Source organism: Seriola lalandi, unplaced genomic scaffold, assembly GCF_002814215.2.
Source record: "Seriola lalandi dorsalis isolate HSWRI2012SDOR001 ecotype SW California unplaced genomic scaffold, Sedor1 jcf7180002054673, whole genome shotgun sequence".
NCBI classification, from domain to species: Eukaryota; Metazoa; Chordata; class Actinopteri; order Carangiformes; family Carangidae; genus Seriola; species Seriola lalandi.
The window spans coordinates 164,882-183,883 of NW_019525226.1; the positions used below are offsets into that span (position 1 = coordinate 164,882).

The 19,002-nt window shown below is 38.5% G+C and overlaps 2 protein-coding genes across 2 annotated transcripts; both read left to right on the forward strand.

Moving 5' to 3' along the window:
• Nucleotides 1-1,542: 1,542 nt before the first annotated feature.
• On the forward strand, nt 1,543-13,816 carry adgrg4a (adhesion G protein-coupled receptor G4a). Its single transcript, XM_023421613.2, has 29 exons — nt 1,543-1,624; nt 1,735-1,844; nt 2,213-2,839; nt 3,155-3,252; nt 3,359-3,417; nt 3,837-3,891; nt 4,153-4,190; nt 4,365-4,513; nt 5,050-5,109; nt 5,275-5,358; nt 5,785-5,870; nt 5,946-6,010; nt 6,116-6,143; nt 6,264-6,286; nt 6,427-6,569; nt 6,656-6,785; nt 7,649-7,755; nt 7,968-8,184; nt 8,319-8,484; nt 8,843-8,986; nt 9,841-9,978; nt 10,087-10,132; nt 10,359-10,462; nt 10,836-10,957; nt 11,217-11,485; nt 12,161-12,266; nt 12,510-12,790; nt 13,202-13,303; nt 13,431-13,816. Exons 2-29 carry the CDS (start codon nt 1,784-1,786, stop codon nt 13,580-13,582), a joined length of 3,660 nt encoding a protein of 1,219 aa, XP_023277381.1. The 5' UTR covers nt 1,543-1,624; nt 1,735-1,783; the 3' UTR covers nt 13,583-13,816.
• A 683-nt stretch (nt 13,817-14,499) lies between these two features.
• vgll1l (vestigial like family member 1-like) lies at nt 14,500-18,399 on the forward strand. The gene is made up of 4 exons (XM_023421632.2): nt 14,500-14,707; nt 15,360-15,562; nt 15,661-16,020; nt 17,010-18,399. Exons 2-4 carry the CDS (start codon nt 15,373-15,375, stop codon nt 17,045-17,047), a joined length of 588 nt encoding a protein of 195 aa, XP_023277400.1. The 5' UTR covers nt 14,500-14,707; nt 15,360-15,372; the 3' UTR covers nt 17,048-18,399.
• Nucleotides 18,400-19,002: the final 603 nt, after the last annotated feature.

The following is a 19,002-nucleotide window of genomic DNA, read 5'->3' on the forward strand; positions in this document are numbered from 1 at the left end:
CTCACACAACAATTCTCAACACAATTCTCAGAGGCCAAAGTAGCAGAGCAATAAAAACTTCAACTGATCTATATTAGCAGTGTATTGCTCATAGATTAATCTCAAATTTGCAGCCTCCACCAGTGTCAGTGTGGTGTACCTCCCTTCAAGCTTCTCCCCCTTCAGTTATGGGGCAGACAGCGATGGCAAAGATCTTTTGGAATCCCCCTCATTCTACATCACGCGTGACGCAAGAGAGGTTCCCAACCCGAGTATCCACCAATGGGCCGATGAATATGAGACTTTCAGGTCTCCCACCTGGGCACTTCAGGTCACACCTGGTCTTCTCACATTCCCTCCGGGGACCCCCCTGTTTGGGCAACGGCTTCTCAGACAGGGAGGGAAGGAGGAGGAGGGAAGGTAATTAAAATGCATGAATGAGACCCTTGTTAACAAACCTGTTTCCAACAAAGATACACTGTGTGAGTGAGTGAGTGAGTGAGTGTGCAGACTGAAATAAAATCTTTAATACTATTACCACTATTGTTTTGTCCTCTTACTGGCTCCATTGAGGAGAGACAAGCTGAAGGTGAGACCTATTTGTAAATCTGAGTTAGTTAATGATATAGCTGCAATATACTGTTTGACCACTCTGTGGTAGCATGGAGCCATAAAACTGACAGAAAAAACTAATTTTACCACCCTGACAGGATATTATAGGTATAAAAAGGTGGAGTTATTGACATACATTGTCTGTTTAAATTGTTTAGGGTTAAAGGATAGTTATAGTATGGACTTACTTCCACGTCTATACAGCTGAGAACAAGGCAGACATGCACATCATACATCACACAGGAAAGCCAATTAGATTTGTTTGAGCACATATCACCACAAGAATATTACTCTGTTACTGTTTGCAGAAAATTTACAACAGCGCCTGACGTATAGAACACACACGCTTACACTCACACTCACACTCACACAAACCTGTGGTCTTTTTGTTGTGAGCTGCATTTGTAGAAGCAATTGCAGTCTATGTAGATGACGTTTTATGTTTATATGACAAATCATGCCATCTTCTGCTTTTAGCCGCCGTACGGCATCAGTGTTCATTAGAATAATTTACCAGAAGCATCCATCCCCATGTAGAAGGGATTAAAAAAATGGGAAGCTTACATAACAACCCTGAATATAAAGCTTGTTATGTAGAGTGCATCTGTGTCATTTACATGTACACCAACAAGGGTGTGTGTCAAGTCAAACTATTTCTCAACATCAGTCCTCATTCATTAAACTTAGCGTTAGGAAACTTATTCGCATTAAAACTCTAACTAAAAACTATTACACTGATACCAGGCGCATTAGAACTGAGCACAAAGAAGTAAAACGTGTTCATGAGAGAATTTTGAAATTCACTTTTGCAAAGGTTTCACAGTGTCAAGGTTTTAATGTTATCTTGCTTGCTTGGTATGTTTATTGCCGGTGATTAATGAGTAACTCACAGAACTAAAGGGAGAGGGCGTAGAGGTCTTCTTATACAGAAATAAAGTGACACCAGTCCGCCAGCTTCTCATGAACTGGTGTTGATTGCTTAAGTTCTCACAGAATAGCTTTTGGATTTGACCATTGCAAAGAGAAGAGCATGGTAAGTCTCAGTTATTTTCTTAGCCACAGAGATATAACCTTAATCATTGTGTCATTTCTTCATAGTGAATGCAAATGAAAACTATTCTTTCAATTGTTGCCACCTTTCAGCAGATGACCACTTGACTGACACGGAAAGCCCTGTATTTTGGTTGCTGCCATGAATTCCCTGTCTCCTCTAGTAGTCTGTCTGTGTGTACAGATATCAGTGTGTCTTCTGGGTAAGTAAGTCTTCAGACTGATTTCAGAATGATTTTAAAGCACTTGACAGTATTGAAAGCAGTACAATCATATCACACAGTAATAGCTGTAAATACAGTATGTAAACTTTTAATGTTCTCAGTTGTCTATTTATTTATTTATTGCCTTTTTATGGTGTTAATGTGATTTCACTGCTACTTAAGGGACAATTAAGATCTGAACTGAACTGAAAGAAAGTGAGAATGATTGACTGTTTGATGGCACACATTATGGCTGTCTGGCTCTTTTTTAAGTGTGATCTCATACTACTTTCAACATCGTTATGGTTAAAAACCTGAAGTGTAAGTCTTCATTTGTCTGTGTCTTTTCTTCCTATGTGTCATTTCAGCTGCCTCTGCTGATGCCAGCCTGTGGGGTAAGAAAGTGCATTTCACTGGCCGTCCATGCTTGTGGCAGCTACAACCAGATGCTGTGGTACCGGCCCTTAAGGAGCTGAGTGTATGCATGCTCTTACGCCACAACCTTTTAACAGAGTGGACAGGATTTGCCTACAAAGCACCGGGAGGTAGAAACATAGAGTTGGGACTTGGGGGCAAAGACGCACAGCTGACAGTGTGGCTGTTTGGAAATGCAAAGCATCTGCAGTGGGAACTAAAATCGAATGAATGGTCCTCCGTCTGTCTCACCTGGTCAGGCCGAGCTCGGAGGCTGAGGACCTACATTAATGGAACCATTATCCTTGAAGCCCCTCTGAATCCCAGCCTGCCTCAACGACTGGCCCCAAATGGCACACTCACTCTGGGGGTTTCTCATTATGTAGATGCAGATGGTAAAGTGCAGCCAGAGACTGGGAATGAATTGTTTGGTGAGATTGGTCTGTTCAGGATATGGGCCAGAGAATGGAGCGGTGAGGAGCTGAAGAGCCATAGCTGTGCAGATGGAGATGTGGTGAGATGGCACCTGCGGCAGTGGAAATACAGCTGCCCTCCAAAGCCTGACAACAGCCTACATTGTGGTAAATACAATACGATATCTTTCTATTAAATTTCATGGTTATCGACTATCGACTATATTAGAGCTGTCTAAATTACTCAAAGAGTTTCCTCTCACCTATTCACATAACAAGTCAATCCATTGTAGGTGAGAGTTGAATGACTGCCCAAATAATACACTTTGCTGCACAGTAACTGCAGTTTAAGGTCAGAGAAAAGGTGAACCAAACATTCCTGAGTTCAGCAGGAGCTGGTTCAAAAACCTGTTGATAGGTCAAAATATTTATTTGGAAATATTGCATATTTTCTTTTTGTTTCTTTTTTTTTTTTTTTTTTAGCATGGTCACGCTACAAAATCAAAATGTGGACATTGATAGTTCAATCTATGGAGCCTCGAAACTGTTCAGTCTCACCGGAAGTAGTCACAAGAAGTTGGGTATGAAGAATCAACTGAACATGACACTGAAATTTGGTAACCATTGGCTCTGAACAGTCAGATTTGCCCTTCAAACTAATCTACCTTTGTTGTTGTCTCTCATCAGCTGGAGAGCGTTTTCCCTCGCAACATTTCTGTCGGTGACATCTATGTGTCATCTCCAAGGTAATGCAACTTTTGTTGGCAACACACTCCTCTCAGCTGACACTGGTAGAGGAAGTATTCAGATCATTCCCGTGGGTAAAAGTAGCAATACTGCAGTATAGAAATAAGTCAAAGTACTGTATTGAAAATATAATTTCAATAAAAGCATGCAAGTCTTTTTGGCAAAATATTCTTAAAGTATCAAAAGTAAAAGTACTCAGTGCAAAATATGCCTCCTGTGAGTGTTATGCTATTAACATACTATATCATTACAATACATTAGTAAATAGCTCATATGGCAGTTGTGTATGTGTATTGTCAGTGCATGACAAGAGGCGGTTGGTGCAGTATAAGGCTCAGTGTAGTGTATACTCTGAACATGCCTTCAATCCTCAACAGCACTCCTGTCTGTAATTTATGTTATCTGTGTTTCCATACAGCCATTCCTGCCATGGGGTTAATAATTCTGCTGGTCTACATGTACAACAACATCAGGTACAGCACTATTAAGAGCCCTCAGTTTGATTTTCCATGGAAAGAAGCAGCAATATCCTCAAATACCAGCTGGTTAGAGAACAGATGTAAGACTTTTTTTTTTAGATTGAGACAATGTTATTTTCCAAGGAAATTAATGACGTACGGGAGTACTGAGGTCAGTTCCAAGGCAGGGTGGCTGTGAATTATATTAAGAACAAGCAGCCGTCATTGAGTAAGTTAAATCACACAACCGTTTAATGAAGATATTTGTGTTTTCAGGGATCAAAAGCAGCATCGGACCCCACCTGTGACAAGTGGTAAGACGAATTTCAAGACCTACAAAAACTTAATGACTTGAAAAGGAAGACAATAATTGCAGTACAGGAGAGCTGCATGGCACAAGAGAAGTTGGACAAAGGCAAATGTTACCCAAAAGGTGTAGTACAGTTGACATGTAGATTGATCTCATGCTTTTTGTGGTTTACCCCCAGTTTCAGCTGTGAAGTCCATGTGAATGTGGATCCTGCTGCTAATGTACAAGCGTTTCAGGCAGATATTACTGCACTGCTGAGTTTGACATTCTCCTACAACTTCCTCAACCTGACAGCTGACCCTAATAGCATCAGCATACTTCCTGTGGGTACGTATCGTCTGTACAGCACATTTCAGGCCATGTCTTACATACACATACACATACACAATGTTGTGTTTGGGGGATTTAGGGAACAGATTAACACATATTTTTATGACCACGATTATTACCTTTAAAAAGGATTTATGTTCATGTCACATGACGTTGACCTTTATGAAGTGTATTTACCTACATAATTGCTTAATATTTGTTCAGCTTTATAGACACAAAGCAGACTCTGGATTTGGCTGGAAATGTTGAGGCGTGCTCATTACCAAATCCATTAAAGTGATTCAATTTACCATGCACTTTCAATGTAACTGTTAAGTGGCTGAATTAAAAGGATGTTGCATATACACACTAATGGAAACAGGGAGTATAATAAAGAATGTGAGCACATTTCTGTTTTTCTAAAAATACTCAACAGATGACAAGAAATTAGTGTCTATTCATTATAAGAAAATTTAAATAATTTGATTTCTGTCAGACAAAAATCTTTATTTGAATGTTCTTTTGCAATTAATGATTTCATTTGTTTCTTTCAGAGTTGTTCCCTCCGGTGACAGAACAACCAGTGACTGTCAGCACTGGTGTTACTACATCAGGTGAGCAAGCAAGAAAGAATAAAACATCTTCATGTAGTGAGTGGGTCATCTACAATGATAGGAATAATCTATTTTCCTAATCTGGAGCAGCCAAGTCTGCAAAACAGTTTGATTGTGCTGTTTTATTGGGGGATTTTATTGTAAATGAAGTCATTTAATTCACAGGAACAGGTCCAACTCAAAGCGCGCCAGCTCGTCCCGCTAACATGTCAACGACAGGAGAGCCTTTAGATCTAAATGAGACTGCCGGTCAGTTCACCAAACAGCTCGGATGAATCATTCTGTTTATGCAGCTTCTTGTTTTTCTGTTCTGTCACACAAGTGGAGACTGGAAATTTTTGCATGAAAAAATCAAACAATAAAAACACAACAAGCATCAAATCAAATATATTTGCTGGTGATGTACACAGAAAACACAGTAAAATAAACAGTCAATGTGATAAAAGCAAATACAAACAGCAGCAATAAGAATGGAGAGGAGAAAAAGTGCCAAGCTGAGCTGGGAAGCAAGAGGTGGTTCAGCGTTAAGAGCACTTATTTCACATCATAAATGAAAAATTCAAGGGGTTGCACCTAATTTTTGGAAACCTGAATCATAACCATAATAACCGTGGACATAATGCCCTTTAAATTGCATCATTATAGTGTCTTATTATAGTCTTTTCATCCCTGCAGTTGGACCTGATACATTCTTTAGAGTTAATACGACCTTAAGTATGACCGGCAGCCCTTCAAACCCAAAGGATGCCATTGAAAAATGGGTAAGAGACTCACACTATTGTACGTGAAAACATTTTTTACTGTGATTACACTGACTTGTCATGTTCTGGCATAAGGTGAAAGAAGCACTGAATGACACCATGCTTGTGCTGAATCTCATCATAAAGGAGAATGTTGGCAGGTGGGTGGCATGGGAATATTTTATTGGTGCATGATTTGTATCCAATTTTTTATATTTGTTATATGAAAGCTCTGGTTTGTTCATATTCATCGTGATATTTCATAGGAACATGGAGGAAAATGATGAACAGACAGTGAGTATGACCTTCAGCTCAGCAAGTTGCAAGCTCTGGTTAATGCCAGGAATAATATCTCTTACCACCGTAACAGCTGATATTTACAATTCATCATCTCTCTGGTGTCTTTTCCCTTAGACTTCCCATGACCAGCAAAAACAGTAGGTGACTAAAAAAAGAAATTAATAATTGTACTAAAAGCTAATTGTGCTGCCTGTTTTGTCATAAAATATACAACTTCAGTTGCATTTCATTCAAAACCAGTGCTGTTGTTACCCCTAATTGTATGTTTCATTGACAGATATTACTGTAGCTTCCATATTCAGGAGTACAACATTAACAGTGTTGCAGAAATGATCATTTTCATAAATGCTTCATTGACATCAAAGTATGAAAATGGCTCTATTGTTATTCAAGCGATGGATGTGTCAATCAAGCAAATAAGTAAGATGAATTTCTAATACAAATAAAAAGAGAAAGATACGTTAAGTTAAGGAACATATCCACATTCAATTTTTTTTCTTTTTCAGTGCCAGGAAATTGTTTGGAAGAAACTACTTCAACAATCTATGGAGTATATATTTGGCCTGAGGCATTTCCACAAGTCAACCAAGAAATGAGATGTATAAAACCAAAATTACAAAGCGCTTACAGGTTTTGGTAAGACATTAATTTTCTTTTACCCAGTGGATTTAGTATTTGGCCAGAGACAATGAAAATTTAATTGCCACTTTGCAAAATTATGACCTAAACACATCAAAAACCAGTCTTCTTTATAAGCACTGCTTATCATGCTTATAATCAAAGGACTCCGTTATGTCTTTCATATAATAATAAAGCATATCTTGGTTTATAATTGAGACACAGTGTAATAATATTCAAGATGTTATTCACACCAGCCTGAGAGTGAGTCATCTGGCTTGATATTCATCCTGGTGATGAACTATGGGGAGAAAGTGGGGATTTTATTGTGTTTTGCTCTATTTACTTGTACAGATCCTGTTCATCTTCCTCAGAACAATCTGTTTCCATAGCGACAGCTCAGCAAGACAAAAAAATTCCCTCAATTACAATGTTGTGTTCCAACCAGTCCTCCCACTGTCCACACAAGCTCTGACCCAACACACGTATTGCTCATGGATCCCTGCCAGCCTGCAGCTCAGGCGAAAATCAATTTCCTATAAGTGAATTATTAGTGTAATGAAGGACTTCAATCTTCCTTATATCATTTGATACAAATATTACTCAACGGGCAATGACTGAGTAATATGGGTAATCAGTTTTATGGTCTCTTTGTGTAACACTGGGTTGATGATTATTAAGACAATCAGCCACAGTTAACAGGTGTCTTTTATTTTCTACCACCCTTGTTGGAAACTGGCTATGATCTCACAAGCTGAAGAGAGTGTACTTTATCAGACAACTTTGATCTATTTAACTGGAATCGGAGACGGACCAGAGAGAATATCTATTGTCTTCTTCCTCTTTTAGTTCTGTTCCCTCTGATTCTTCTCTCTTTTCAGTAAGTTAAACATTGAAACTGACATGACCAGCTGGGCCAAGCCTGATATGACAAACTGCAACCAAATGGTGACCATTTCAGACATTGACAATATCACAGTCACTACTGGTAAGAGCATTAGTGACATACAGTCTGGTTAATTACCATTACTTATAATGGCTTACTGTATAAAAAGAAATTGCAGTTTCTGAAACAGCATTTACCAAAGCTATTAAAAGCTACTAAACTCCTCATGTTTTATTCTTGCATCTAAATAAAACCATAACATGGCAACATGGCAAAACACAACAAAATGAATCTATGACATTATTGATTTCTAGGTAACGCAGCTGAGGTTGTGGACATAATTCAGAACCTTGTGGATGTCCAGTTAGGTGAATGTGCAGAGCTCTCTTCCTCTGAGCTGAATTCAGTGGTGGATAAGCTCAATGAAGTGGTTGATATCAGCATCATCAAACCTGCTGTTGGTGCTAACATTGTCACTATGATTGGTGATATCCTGCTTTCCAAAACCAACGTAACACCAGTGGCTAACATGTAAGTATAGAGGGAAGTGGGTGTCTGGTTTGTGTCAGTAAATACGAACAAAAACTTCTAAACTCGTATGCAAGATTTTTCTTTTCTACACTTATTTTCTTGTTAATCTTTCTGTCTGTTGTCCCTGGCAACAGTGTCCTTAATCTTACAGATAAAATGGGGAACAATATGGACTTCCTAGGTGAATCTGTAACTTTAACAGCTCCCTCACTGGCACTTTCCATGATCAACACAGACTCAGATGGATTCACTGGCCTCACCTTTGGCGTCTCCTTCGATTCATCTCTCCTGATTCCAAATGTAAGACATTATGAATGTGATGACACAAATTTTACTAATGAGCTGTATATGTGAACTGCAAAGGTGAGATCTTGTTCCACTTGGCCATTTGAGGACAACTTATGTTGCATTAATGTCCTTGAACAATAGGGAAATTGCGTTAATGAACAGACGTTGCTTCAAGCATTCATGGCTCATTAAACTTCAATGAGGAAGCAAATGACAAAAATGGAAAATCTGGTAGTCAACAAAAAGCAGCCTACATTTCCAGATTTAGATTTGACACACCATTTTTGACAGAGGAGACAAATGTTATAAATACCATGTGGCAGTGTGATTCCTAAGTATTATCATCAGAATTATTATTTTTGTTTTTCAGACTTTTGTAAACCAGAGCTTTGTGAGTAAACCACTCCCAGACACAGATGCAACTATCTCTCTGCCCTCTGCGCTCCACAACTTTTTTAAAGGAAATACAACTCGTGTTCAGTTTCAGTTCTATGGGACAGATGATCTTTTTCAGGTACCCTCATTTAACTCTTCTTTTGTTATTGTTTGACATCTTGTTCATTTGTTATTTGTCTTTTACTTCCTATTCTTTGAAAGAAAGACTGAAGAAACTACAACATTATATGTAGACCACATTATGCTTATGACTGTGACATTTTAATTCGACAGTTGGAGGAGTATTCACTTTCTTTCCTGAAGTTAGATGAGAGGATTGATACCGTGCTCATGACTGTGGGATAAATTTGAAACTATAGCCAGCACCTCTTAAGCTCAATAATTGATACATTATAAATGGTTTGTTTAACCTTTCTCTAAAAACCAAAGTGAAACATTTTTCACTTTAATTTTTGGTTTTACTGGAGGTTATGTGGGTGTGACTATTTCTTATCGGGGTGCAATGACTTACTATGGTTGTCAGGTATCCAATGAAAAACTTGATTCAACAAATAAGATACAACGGGTAGATTTTGTTACCTTTGGACAGATCCAGGCTAGCTCTTGTTTGTGGTCTCTATGCTAAGCTAAGCTAGCTAAGCTAACCAGTTGCAGGATGGATAACTTCACATTAGCCGCACACACACGAGATTGGTATTGGTCTTTCCATCTAACTTTCAGCAAGAAAGTGAATAAGCATATTTGATGTAAAATGTAAAATTATACCAACAAATGTAGTATTATACTGATTGTATTTTCTGTTAAAACCATAACTTAACTTAAATAAATCAGTACTTTAAATATGACAAATCTGCTCTCTCTGTAGCATATTTTGTTGATCAATGACCTGAATACAACATTGCTACCACTGCTTATGTACTGTACTTTATATTCCTGCCACAGCTAATGTAACCATTTCTTAACTGTTACCAGGACCCATATACAACCAATTCAACAGAGAGCAGCTGGACATTGAACTCCTACATAGTATCTGCCAGTATCAATAACAGTCATGTCAGCAACCTGAAGGATCGAGTGGTGGTGACCCTCAGTCATCTAACACCCAAACAGGTGGGAAATTAGTGTATCTATACTGTACTGCGCTGCTCAGTTCATCAGTAAGAAGAAAGGTTTTGAAATTTCCCTTTTTTTCTTTTTCTTTTTTTTTCTTTTTTACAGCCAGAAGACAATGTAGAATGTATGTTTTGGGATTTCCTGAAGAACAGTGAGTTGAGCATTAAGTATTTTATACATTTTATATCTTTACAGTTTCATTTAGATGATTTACAGTAGCTGAGTCTTGTAGACCTTTTTAGGGAACCAGTGACATGAATCAGTAAAGGACCGTAACCTTCTGAGTCTATAATCAAACATTGTGTGTGTTTTTAATCGGCGTGTGTGTGTGTGTGTGTGTGTGTGTGTGTGTGTGTGTGTGTGTGTGTGTGTGTCAGGTGGGCAGGGTGGTTGGAACAACAAAGGGTGTAAAACCCACAGTGTTTCTTCTTATCAGACCAGCTGTCACTGTGATCACCTCACACATTTCGCTGTGCTCCTGGTGAGTCATTGGTCGGCTTTTTATAAATTAAACCAGGGAACAAACAACCTCCTCAAGCGCCAACATAATGTGTACAGTGTAGTCAGTTGGTTACTGCTTTTTTTCTGCCATTGATGCAAGATGATGATGTTAAAGCCACAATGTGAGTTTTTTTAAATGTAAAAACTTAAAAGTTAAAAACTTAGACCATCATAATTATTTTTCAAATAATTATCATCATTCAAGTTGACAGCTTGAACTGCTGCTTGCCATAATGTCATTTTTATATATATATATATACTACCACCAGGGGATGCTAATAATGGAAATGTTAAAATTTGACAAATACTGATTTCAAATATAAGTTTTGCCCTGTCGGTATATTGTGTTTCAGGATGTGTCTAGAACCCCCATCGGTGAGGCAGACAGTAAGATTCTGACTGTGATTTCATATCTTGGTTGTGGTATATCCTCCATCTTTCTGGGCATCACTCTAATCACCTACCTCGCATTTGAGTAAGTCACATACAATGACACTAACGTAGTGACTTATCATGTTGAAACCCATCATAAGAGGCTGGAGGAGGATTGTATATATATTGATATATGAGCGAAATCTTGAAATCATCATGACACTCCAGAAAAAAAATTGTATTTGTTAATTGTAATTAAAATACTATAAATAGTGGTCATAAACCCTTGAAGCTTCTAATAAGACTTTTCATTCATCTTTCTATCACTGAGTCTCTCAATCTTTATCTCGTGTACGCTTCAGGAAGCTGCGTCGGGACTACCCATCTAAGATCCTCATCAACCTGTCAGCTGCCCTGCTGGGCTTGAACATGATCTTCCTTCTTGATGCTTGGCTCTCATCCTTCTCCAACTATGGTCTGTGCATCGCTACTGCGGCATCGCTGCACTACTTCATGCTGGCTTCTTTCACCTGGATGGGCCTGGAGGCTGTGCACATGTACCTCGCCCTGGTCAAAGTCTTCAACATCTATGTTCCTTCTTACATTCACAAATTCTGCGCTGTAGGATGGGGTAAGAGAGAACTCCTACTGAAGAAGCAAAAGTCCAGGGTCCGTTGGCTTTGATTGGCTGATTGGGATGGGGACTGTGTTTTATGACTTCAGAATAATTTCCCAATAATATCAGTTATAAGTATCCTGAAAATAGCTATTTAATTTAGTAATAATTATAGGGAAAGGAGGAATATCCTTGAAATAAGAGCTTCACTTACACACAAGTAAACGTTTTTTCATCACTCATTTATCGTTACCAATGTTACTCTCCATTTATGTTGAATTTTATCCTTGCCTGTAGACAAGTTTCACATGTATGCATTTTCAGTTAAGACTCTCTGGGTTATACAATAGAAATACATTTTTAATTTCATTGACCTGAAGTGTACAAATACAACAATGTCTATTTTACCCACACTTTACAAATGACATAGTTCTTTTCAGGAAGCTTTTGGAAATGATTAGGAACTTATAGACCTATGAAATAAAGCATAACCATGGAGTTTGACATGATCCAAGAGTTTGACATGAACAGTGAGTTTGGGGATTTAAGTTTTTAAAATTGCTGATTTGCATTTCTTCTTATTAAAATATAAAAATATTTAGGAATTTTATTTCTTTCACAGTGTGGGAATAGTTAAGTCTGATCTGAGTGAGCAGAATGAACCAGAAGTTTTTGTGTGTGTTTTCACAGGTATTCCTCTGGTCATAGTCAGCCTGGTGCTGGCTATAGATAAAGATGCCTACGGCAACACCGTGGCTGAGGAGGCTGCAGTCATGCTTCAATCCCCTGACCAATTGTAAGAACAAGCACTGGGCTTTAGTCAAAATCAGAAAAGGCCATCTCTGTTTTGAGAGCATTATGTCTAAATTGTGTGATAAAAATTGTGAGATCATATCATATAAAATCTACCATGGATATTGAGAAAATTTCATCAAACAACAACAAGCAAAAAAAAAAGACAAAGACAAAGAAGAAATATAGTTGATGGCATTCATCATAAATCCCAGTGTAAATTACATGACTGTCTTCCTACCTCCAGCTGCTGGCTGCAGAATGACGTCTTCTTCTATGTGACGGTGGTGGCATTTGTTCTTCTGATCCTGTTGTGCAACATCTCTGTGTTCATCGTGGTTCTGATTCAGATCAGACAGATGGCGGCCAATAAATCCTCAGCAAACAGCCGCAGCTCTCTGCAGGACTTGAGGGCAGTGGCTAGTCTCACTGTCCTGTTAGGCCTGACGTGGTCAATGGGCTTGTTTTCCTTTGGGCCAGGCAAAGTGGTCCTGATGTACCTGTTCTCCATCTTCAACACTTTCCAGGGTAAAAATGAGCTGTAGTCATTATTAAATTGGAAATGTTTAGACTCAGTTTTTTTTTTTCTTTCTTCTAATTTGTTCACATGTCATGTTGTTCACATGATTGTTTGGACATTTATCACCATGCTTTACACGCATTTACAATTTATGACCTTGGTTATAAAATCCTTTTTCTTCAACTCATATAGCAGCATGTAATTATGAGTTGTTGTTTTTTTTGACAAAATGCGGAGAAAACTGCACTTTAAAGCGTGTTGTTAACAGTAATATATTATCATGAAACTATGAAATAAAAGCAAGTGCTTAAAGAAACACAAAAAATAATAACAGAACTGCTATGCTTATATATATATATATAAAAAAGAAGTGATAAAATAACCGAAGACTGTCTACTATTTCTGCTCTTGTGTCCCAGGTTTCTTTGTTTTTTTGTTCCACTGTTTGATGAAGGAAAATGTGAGGAAACAGTGGAGAATCCACTTGTGCTGTGGACGTGTCAGACTCAGTGATAACTCAGGTACCTGTTGTAAAGCAGAGCAATGCTGGTGATCATACGGTATTACAGTATAATGCCCCATGGTGGCGAGAAGTACTTCAACAGTGTATGACACATTGTTTTCTCTTTTCTGCTCCCTGTGTGTCAGACTGGAGCCGCTCCGTAACAGTGGGTGGTCGCAGCAAAAAGAAGAATCTTGTTAACTCTGACTCAGTTGCTTCTGACGACACGTCCACCGTCAGGAAGGTCTCCGACTCTTCCACAGGATCAGCACCAAATCACCACCACCAGGGGGCATGAGTCGCCTCTGTATGTGTCATTCTGTAGTGCTCTCCCTCCCAGCTGGGCCGGCCCTGTACATCTGGGGCCCTAAGCAGAATAAGTTTGGGGACCCTGTGTGGCAGTAGATACACATTGAAGAATTCATAGAACCAGCGAACATATGCAATTATAACCCTTATGCACTGTGTTTGTACCTGGGCTGCAGGTCTTTTTCTGCTAATTAAATACACCCACTGAAACACTCAAAGTAAAGCTGACTGACTGCACTTGTCGTTTGTTGTGTGTAGTTTTCTTAATTTTGAATTCTATTAGTTTAAACTATCATCTTAATCATTATAACTAAATTATACATGGGGGCAGTTTGTTGTAAGCTAAGACATAGTAATTTACCTTTAGTAATGTATTGTTAATGTACCAGCAAGATTATTTCTTGTGGTATCCTCTGTACCTGAACCAGGAGCTGAAGTAGAGTCGTCTTCAGCTGCTGTGTGGGACAATTATAAATAAAACGTGCATAACATGCAGAGTAGATAAAACAAGATAATCATACTAGGTAAAATACAAGTACAGGAAGAAGAAGACAACAACACAGTTAAATGTGAGTTTAAAACTTTGCACTCTGATGCGTGTAATTCGTAAAAACCTGTATGATGTAACATGTTCATGTTATATATTATATTACAGCTAAAGATGTTTTACTTTACACTCTAATACCCATGATGTTGATTTTATATAACCATAACATGAAATTTGGCCTCATACATCTCAACAAGTCACTGTAGAGCTGCTGGTAAACTGTCTACAACTTTTAGAGAGAGGAATGTTTTAATAATGTGTCATTCATGTTCTGGAGGAACTTGCTGGATGGCATTCTGTTCATAGCTGTCTTTGCCCATCACGCCCTCCCAGTTCAACACATCAAGTGAGTTTGAAGGATCTTTGAGTGAAATGTTTTCTAGTGTAAAGGAAGAAAGGAGCGGCAACTGATGTCGGGTCTTCGAATCTAATCGATGACTCTGATGTTTAAGCTGAAACCAGGCGACATTTTCTCCAACAATTCTGGACGCTGCTCATCTATGCTTTGATGAACCAGTCAATGCAAGGACGTACTCCCCGGTTATCTTTGGTCAATCATCAGGTCAGGTAAGGGAAGCTAGTTCCTTAAAATATGAATGTGTACATCAAACAATAACGATGCAATCATTTGGTTCTTGATTCACAAGTCAGGTTAGAAGTTAACAGGTTTTAAACATTCTCTTTATCTGACTACATGTTCACTGCTTCGTATACATGTAGATTTTAATTCCACTGGTTGATGAAATCCCCCCCCCCCCCGAAAAAGAAAACATTCATAACTCATTTCAGTAACTCATTCAAACATCCTGTGCAAACCCTCATATATATATATATATTATTTCTTATTTTTGGATGTTTAAATATCTAACCAGATGCCACAGCTCATTTTTCACAGATTACAAAGTAAATTCATGCAAATGTTGTTATCTCTAAGCTTATTATACAAACTCACTTTCCATTGAGGAGGTTCCTGTGCACTGTGGCTGTAAGATGTTACTGAAAGACACAATTTCTGAGTCATAAAATGTATTATGAAATGAACTGTGTCCTCTGTACCCTTACTGTTTGTGTTTGTCTAAAATGTTTGGACAGTTTATGGGAAACTGTGAATCATCCAGAGCAAATTAAGTTGAAAATACCTCTGAAACAGATAAGGAGGGAATTTAATCCAACTAAGAAGAGTTTTGTTTGTTTTGAGTCTTGTTTACACTGTTTTCAGTCACGACTGACCCATGGAGGATAGAACAGAAACTCAGAGAGCTGTGAAGGTGGAGGAGCATTCTCGGTGCGTCATCCTGACTTATTTCCAGGGGGACACCAAGAGCATGGTGGATGCGCACTTCACCCGAGCTCTCAGTAAAGACTACAAGGCCATGGCTCCCGGAGCAAAGGCAAAGAAATTCCATAAAACTATTAAATTGGGTAAGCATATAAAATCAACAGTGTATGATGTACCTGACTAACAACACAAACAATATCCGTCATCTTCACTACATGGCTTCTTTCTTTGTCTGCTGCAGAAGACAACAGCCCTTGTCAGGGCCTCGCTGTGAACTCTTACACAGAGTCACAGCCCCCTCCTGTACCAGGACACCTTCTAAACTTCGGCCCTGCAGACAACACTCCTGGCCCATGGCACTCGCTCGCTGCCAGGGCAGGACAGGGCCCGGGTTTGCCATCTATTGCATACTCCCTGTCGCCAGAAGGGTTGAGTGTTACTGGACAGCAATACGCCACATCCCTGCTCAACCTGCTGCATAGTGACAGGGGTGAGATGGGACCCAGCATGGCATCCAGCTCCAAGCCAGAACTGATTCCCAGCTGGACGGTGCCTCAAGGGTTTAGAGAGTCTGTGGACCCAGCTGTAGGATTTGAACCTGGTAAGCACTGCAGCTAGAATACAGCATCTAAGGAAAAAAACTTTCCAACCAGTGAAATGAAAATACCTGGACCTCAGATAGATAACACTTTAGATCCTGAGTAGTTTGAGAAAGCAACAAATCAAGGAGTTCCTCTACCTGTGAATCAATAATTATATAAAATTTAATAATTAGTTACTAAAAACTGAGTGTTAAGTACTATGCCAATGGTAAGTATCTAATCATTATATAGCTGAGGATCTACACACAAACAACTTTTCCCTTTAAACAGGATAATTAAATTATCCTGGTTAAAGTAGTCCACATGCTGTGCACACGTTTTTCACATCAGTCAAGGGGGAGTACTAAAAAACAATCATTTGTCCTCTGTGGTTCTGGAGGAGATCTCCAAAGCCAAACAGCCCTGCTGATGCCATAAGGCTTGTCTTGGTTAGGAACTAATGAAAATATGTTAACAAGTGCCTAAGGGGAACTCCTGATCAATTACTAAATGGCATGTCACCAATTTTTCTTCCTTATTATGTTAAGTATGTGTTTCTATTTATTTGTCCCTCTAAAGAAAATACAATTATCTTATTACTCAACAGATAAGTAGCTACCAGCTGAGTTTGAGCATTTTAAGATACTTGAGAGAAAGCTAAAGTGTAATTAAAAAAAAGAAATCCAGAGCACATTCACATTAACATTCATATTCATTAGTTGGTCATGATGCACTCGCAGAGAGTAGGTATGATGCACTACTTCTTTACTTGAAAGCAGCAATTACGGGTCATTTTGCACCTGATGCAGAGTTATTTAGTGGAAGTAGAAAGTGGTCAGTATGGGGGTTTACAGATATGTAGGCGCTAATCATCAGGTGGACAGCAGACCACCTATTATATTCAGAGTTCTTTTAGAATTGGTTAATAACCAATTAGTTCCTGATTTCCTTGTCGGTAACCTTTGTAACTTGCTTAGCAATCATTGACATTTTGTCTCCTCTCTGACAGAACGGCGCATGGACAAGAAGGACCTGTACTGGTATTGAAGAGAGAAAGACCACACAGTGTACACAACATCAGTTATACCAGCTGTTCCATCGGTTAGCTGTTAGATGTTTTCTCGTCAAACAGTCCTCTGAGAACTCAAAAAGAAGAAACAGCAGCGCTTTCATTTCCTTCCCCACTCTCTCCATTTCTCAGTGAAATGACCTCAGTGCGTCAGCATGCGCTTAACTGGAACAGCTGTTCTGAAAGGAAACGGTCTCTGACAAACCTGTTCTTCAACTCTGTCATTCCTCTCGTAGATCTCCGAGCACTGTATATGCTGTTGCTCCCTTTGCAGTGGAATTGGATGAAGGAGATTTTCTTGTGTCTTTATCAGGCACTTCTCTTAACGGGCCTACACCAGTAAATAGACCAGTATTACATTATTACATTGTGAGCCTGTTGAGCGTATAAATATTGATGTTAATATCCGTCTGGAGTTTACTTAGATGAGTTTAATTGTGATGATGATGATAGTGTAATTTCAATGACTTGTGTTCTGTAATCTTCAGTTTAAGGTCTCTTTGAAAAGTGTTGTGTGCTTTACAAAAATGGAATCATATACAAACAAACTTCAATATCTGAGTAGACAATATAATATATATAAGACATGTGAAATGCATCTAATGTAAAACAGTATCAAAATGGCTTTGTAAAGAACTGTGCATCAGACAGCAAACCACACAAAGTGAACAATAGTGACACCTGATGGCAAGATTGATACTACTATCTCAATGATGTGTTGTATACGATTTTTGATTTACCAAGACATGAAGACATATGATCAGTGATGGGAGGTAACCAGGTACATTTACTCAAGTATAGAACTTAGGTATAATTTTGGCATACTTCCATTTTATGCTTCTTTACACTTAAACTTCACTATATTTCAGAGGTAAATATTGTACATTCTACTCTCCAAAAATATAATAATATATCACTGACAGCGGCTATTCTGCATAATGAATACTACTTACTTTAGAGTAGTACAATTGTGAATGTGAGGCTTTTACTTGTAAAGGAGTATTTTTACATCGTGTTTATTTCTTTTTAATTAAGTAAAATGATTTGAATCCTTCTCCTGCCACTGCATACAATCAATTTATCTTTACCTTTACTTACTGATATTGTGGAAATCAAAGGTGTTCAAAACTAAAATACATAAGTGAAATGATAGGAATGAATCGTCTTCTGAATCAACACAAACACTGAACATTTACTAAATGCTTTGATCTGAATGAACAGACAGCCAGTTACATACTGTATCTGGCTCTGCTCTGTTTGTCTTGATTGACAGACAAACACTTTATGAAAAATTGCATTGAGAAATAAAATATTTCATATCTTGGATTTATTCATTGTTGAAGATCTCTATAATTGACAGTCAAGTTTGTCTTCCAAACTCCATCCCAGGTACAGGTGTAGATTTGTGGTTATGTTATAGTTGAATTGATATTTGCAGCTGTGCGGAGTGAACTCACCACAGCTGCATTAGACTCAACAGAAAGTGTCAGGCTGCAAATGAGTCTATACAGAAACAGGTTTTTCAGGACACACTCTGTTCATCATCATCACCACCCCAAGTTTTCTCAGCTCCATTCATCTGTTTGTGCTTTTACCACTTTACACATCCACATGACCTATTTCATTTAGTGACCCACAAGAAGATGTTGCGAGAGTACCCTAACTGAATCTGTGGTGACTACAGTGGGTGTATGTAAGTGGAGATTTGTTAGTGTGTTGTCATTATTATCTTCACACCTTGAGTTAGGCTCTGTCAATGACAGCTTTACCTTTGGCTTTGCCGAGAAGATTTATTAGAGTTCCACAACCAGAGGAAAATTTTTCAAAGGTGTTAAGATAGTTGAAGTTTTTCTGACTTCAGATAAGAGAAAGTTAGGATTGAAAGTAGGTCATGATGTAGTAAAGTCTGGTCTAGCAGCATACTGCTCATTTT

What these genes read in the sequence shown, in the direction of transcription:
- vgll1l (XM_023421632.2), top strand. Translation starts at nt 15,373, where the DNA reads ATGGAGGATAGAACAGAAACTCAGAGAGCTGTGAAGGTGGAGGAGCAT. An exon ending in CCATAAAACTATTAAATTGG is followed by an intron (nt 15,563 to 15,660) that starts GTAAGCATATAA and finishes TGTCTGCTGCAG; the next exon opens with AAGACAACAGCCCTTGTCAG. An exon ending in AGCTGTAGGATTTGAACCTG is followed by an intron (nt 16,021 to 17,009) that starts GTAAGCACTGCA and finishes CCTCTCTGACAG; the next exon opens with AACGGCGCATGGACAAGAAG.
- adgrg4a (XM_023421613.2), top strand. Translation starts at nt 1,784, where the DNA reads ATGAATTCCCTGTCTCCTCTAGTAGTCTGTCTGTGTGTACAGATATCA. An exon ending in CACATTTCGCTGTGCTCCTG is followed by an intron (nt 10,463 to 10,835) that starts GTGAGTCATTGG and finishes ATTGTGTTTCAG; the next exon opens with GATGTGTCTAGAACCCCCAT. An exon ending in ATTCTGCGCTGTAGGATGGG is followed by an intron (nt 11,486 to 12,160) that starts GTAAGAGAGAAC and finishes GTGTTTTCACAG; the next exon opens with GTATTCCTCTGGTCATAGTC.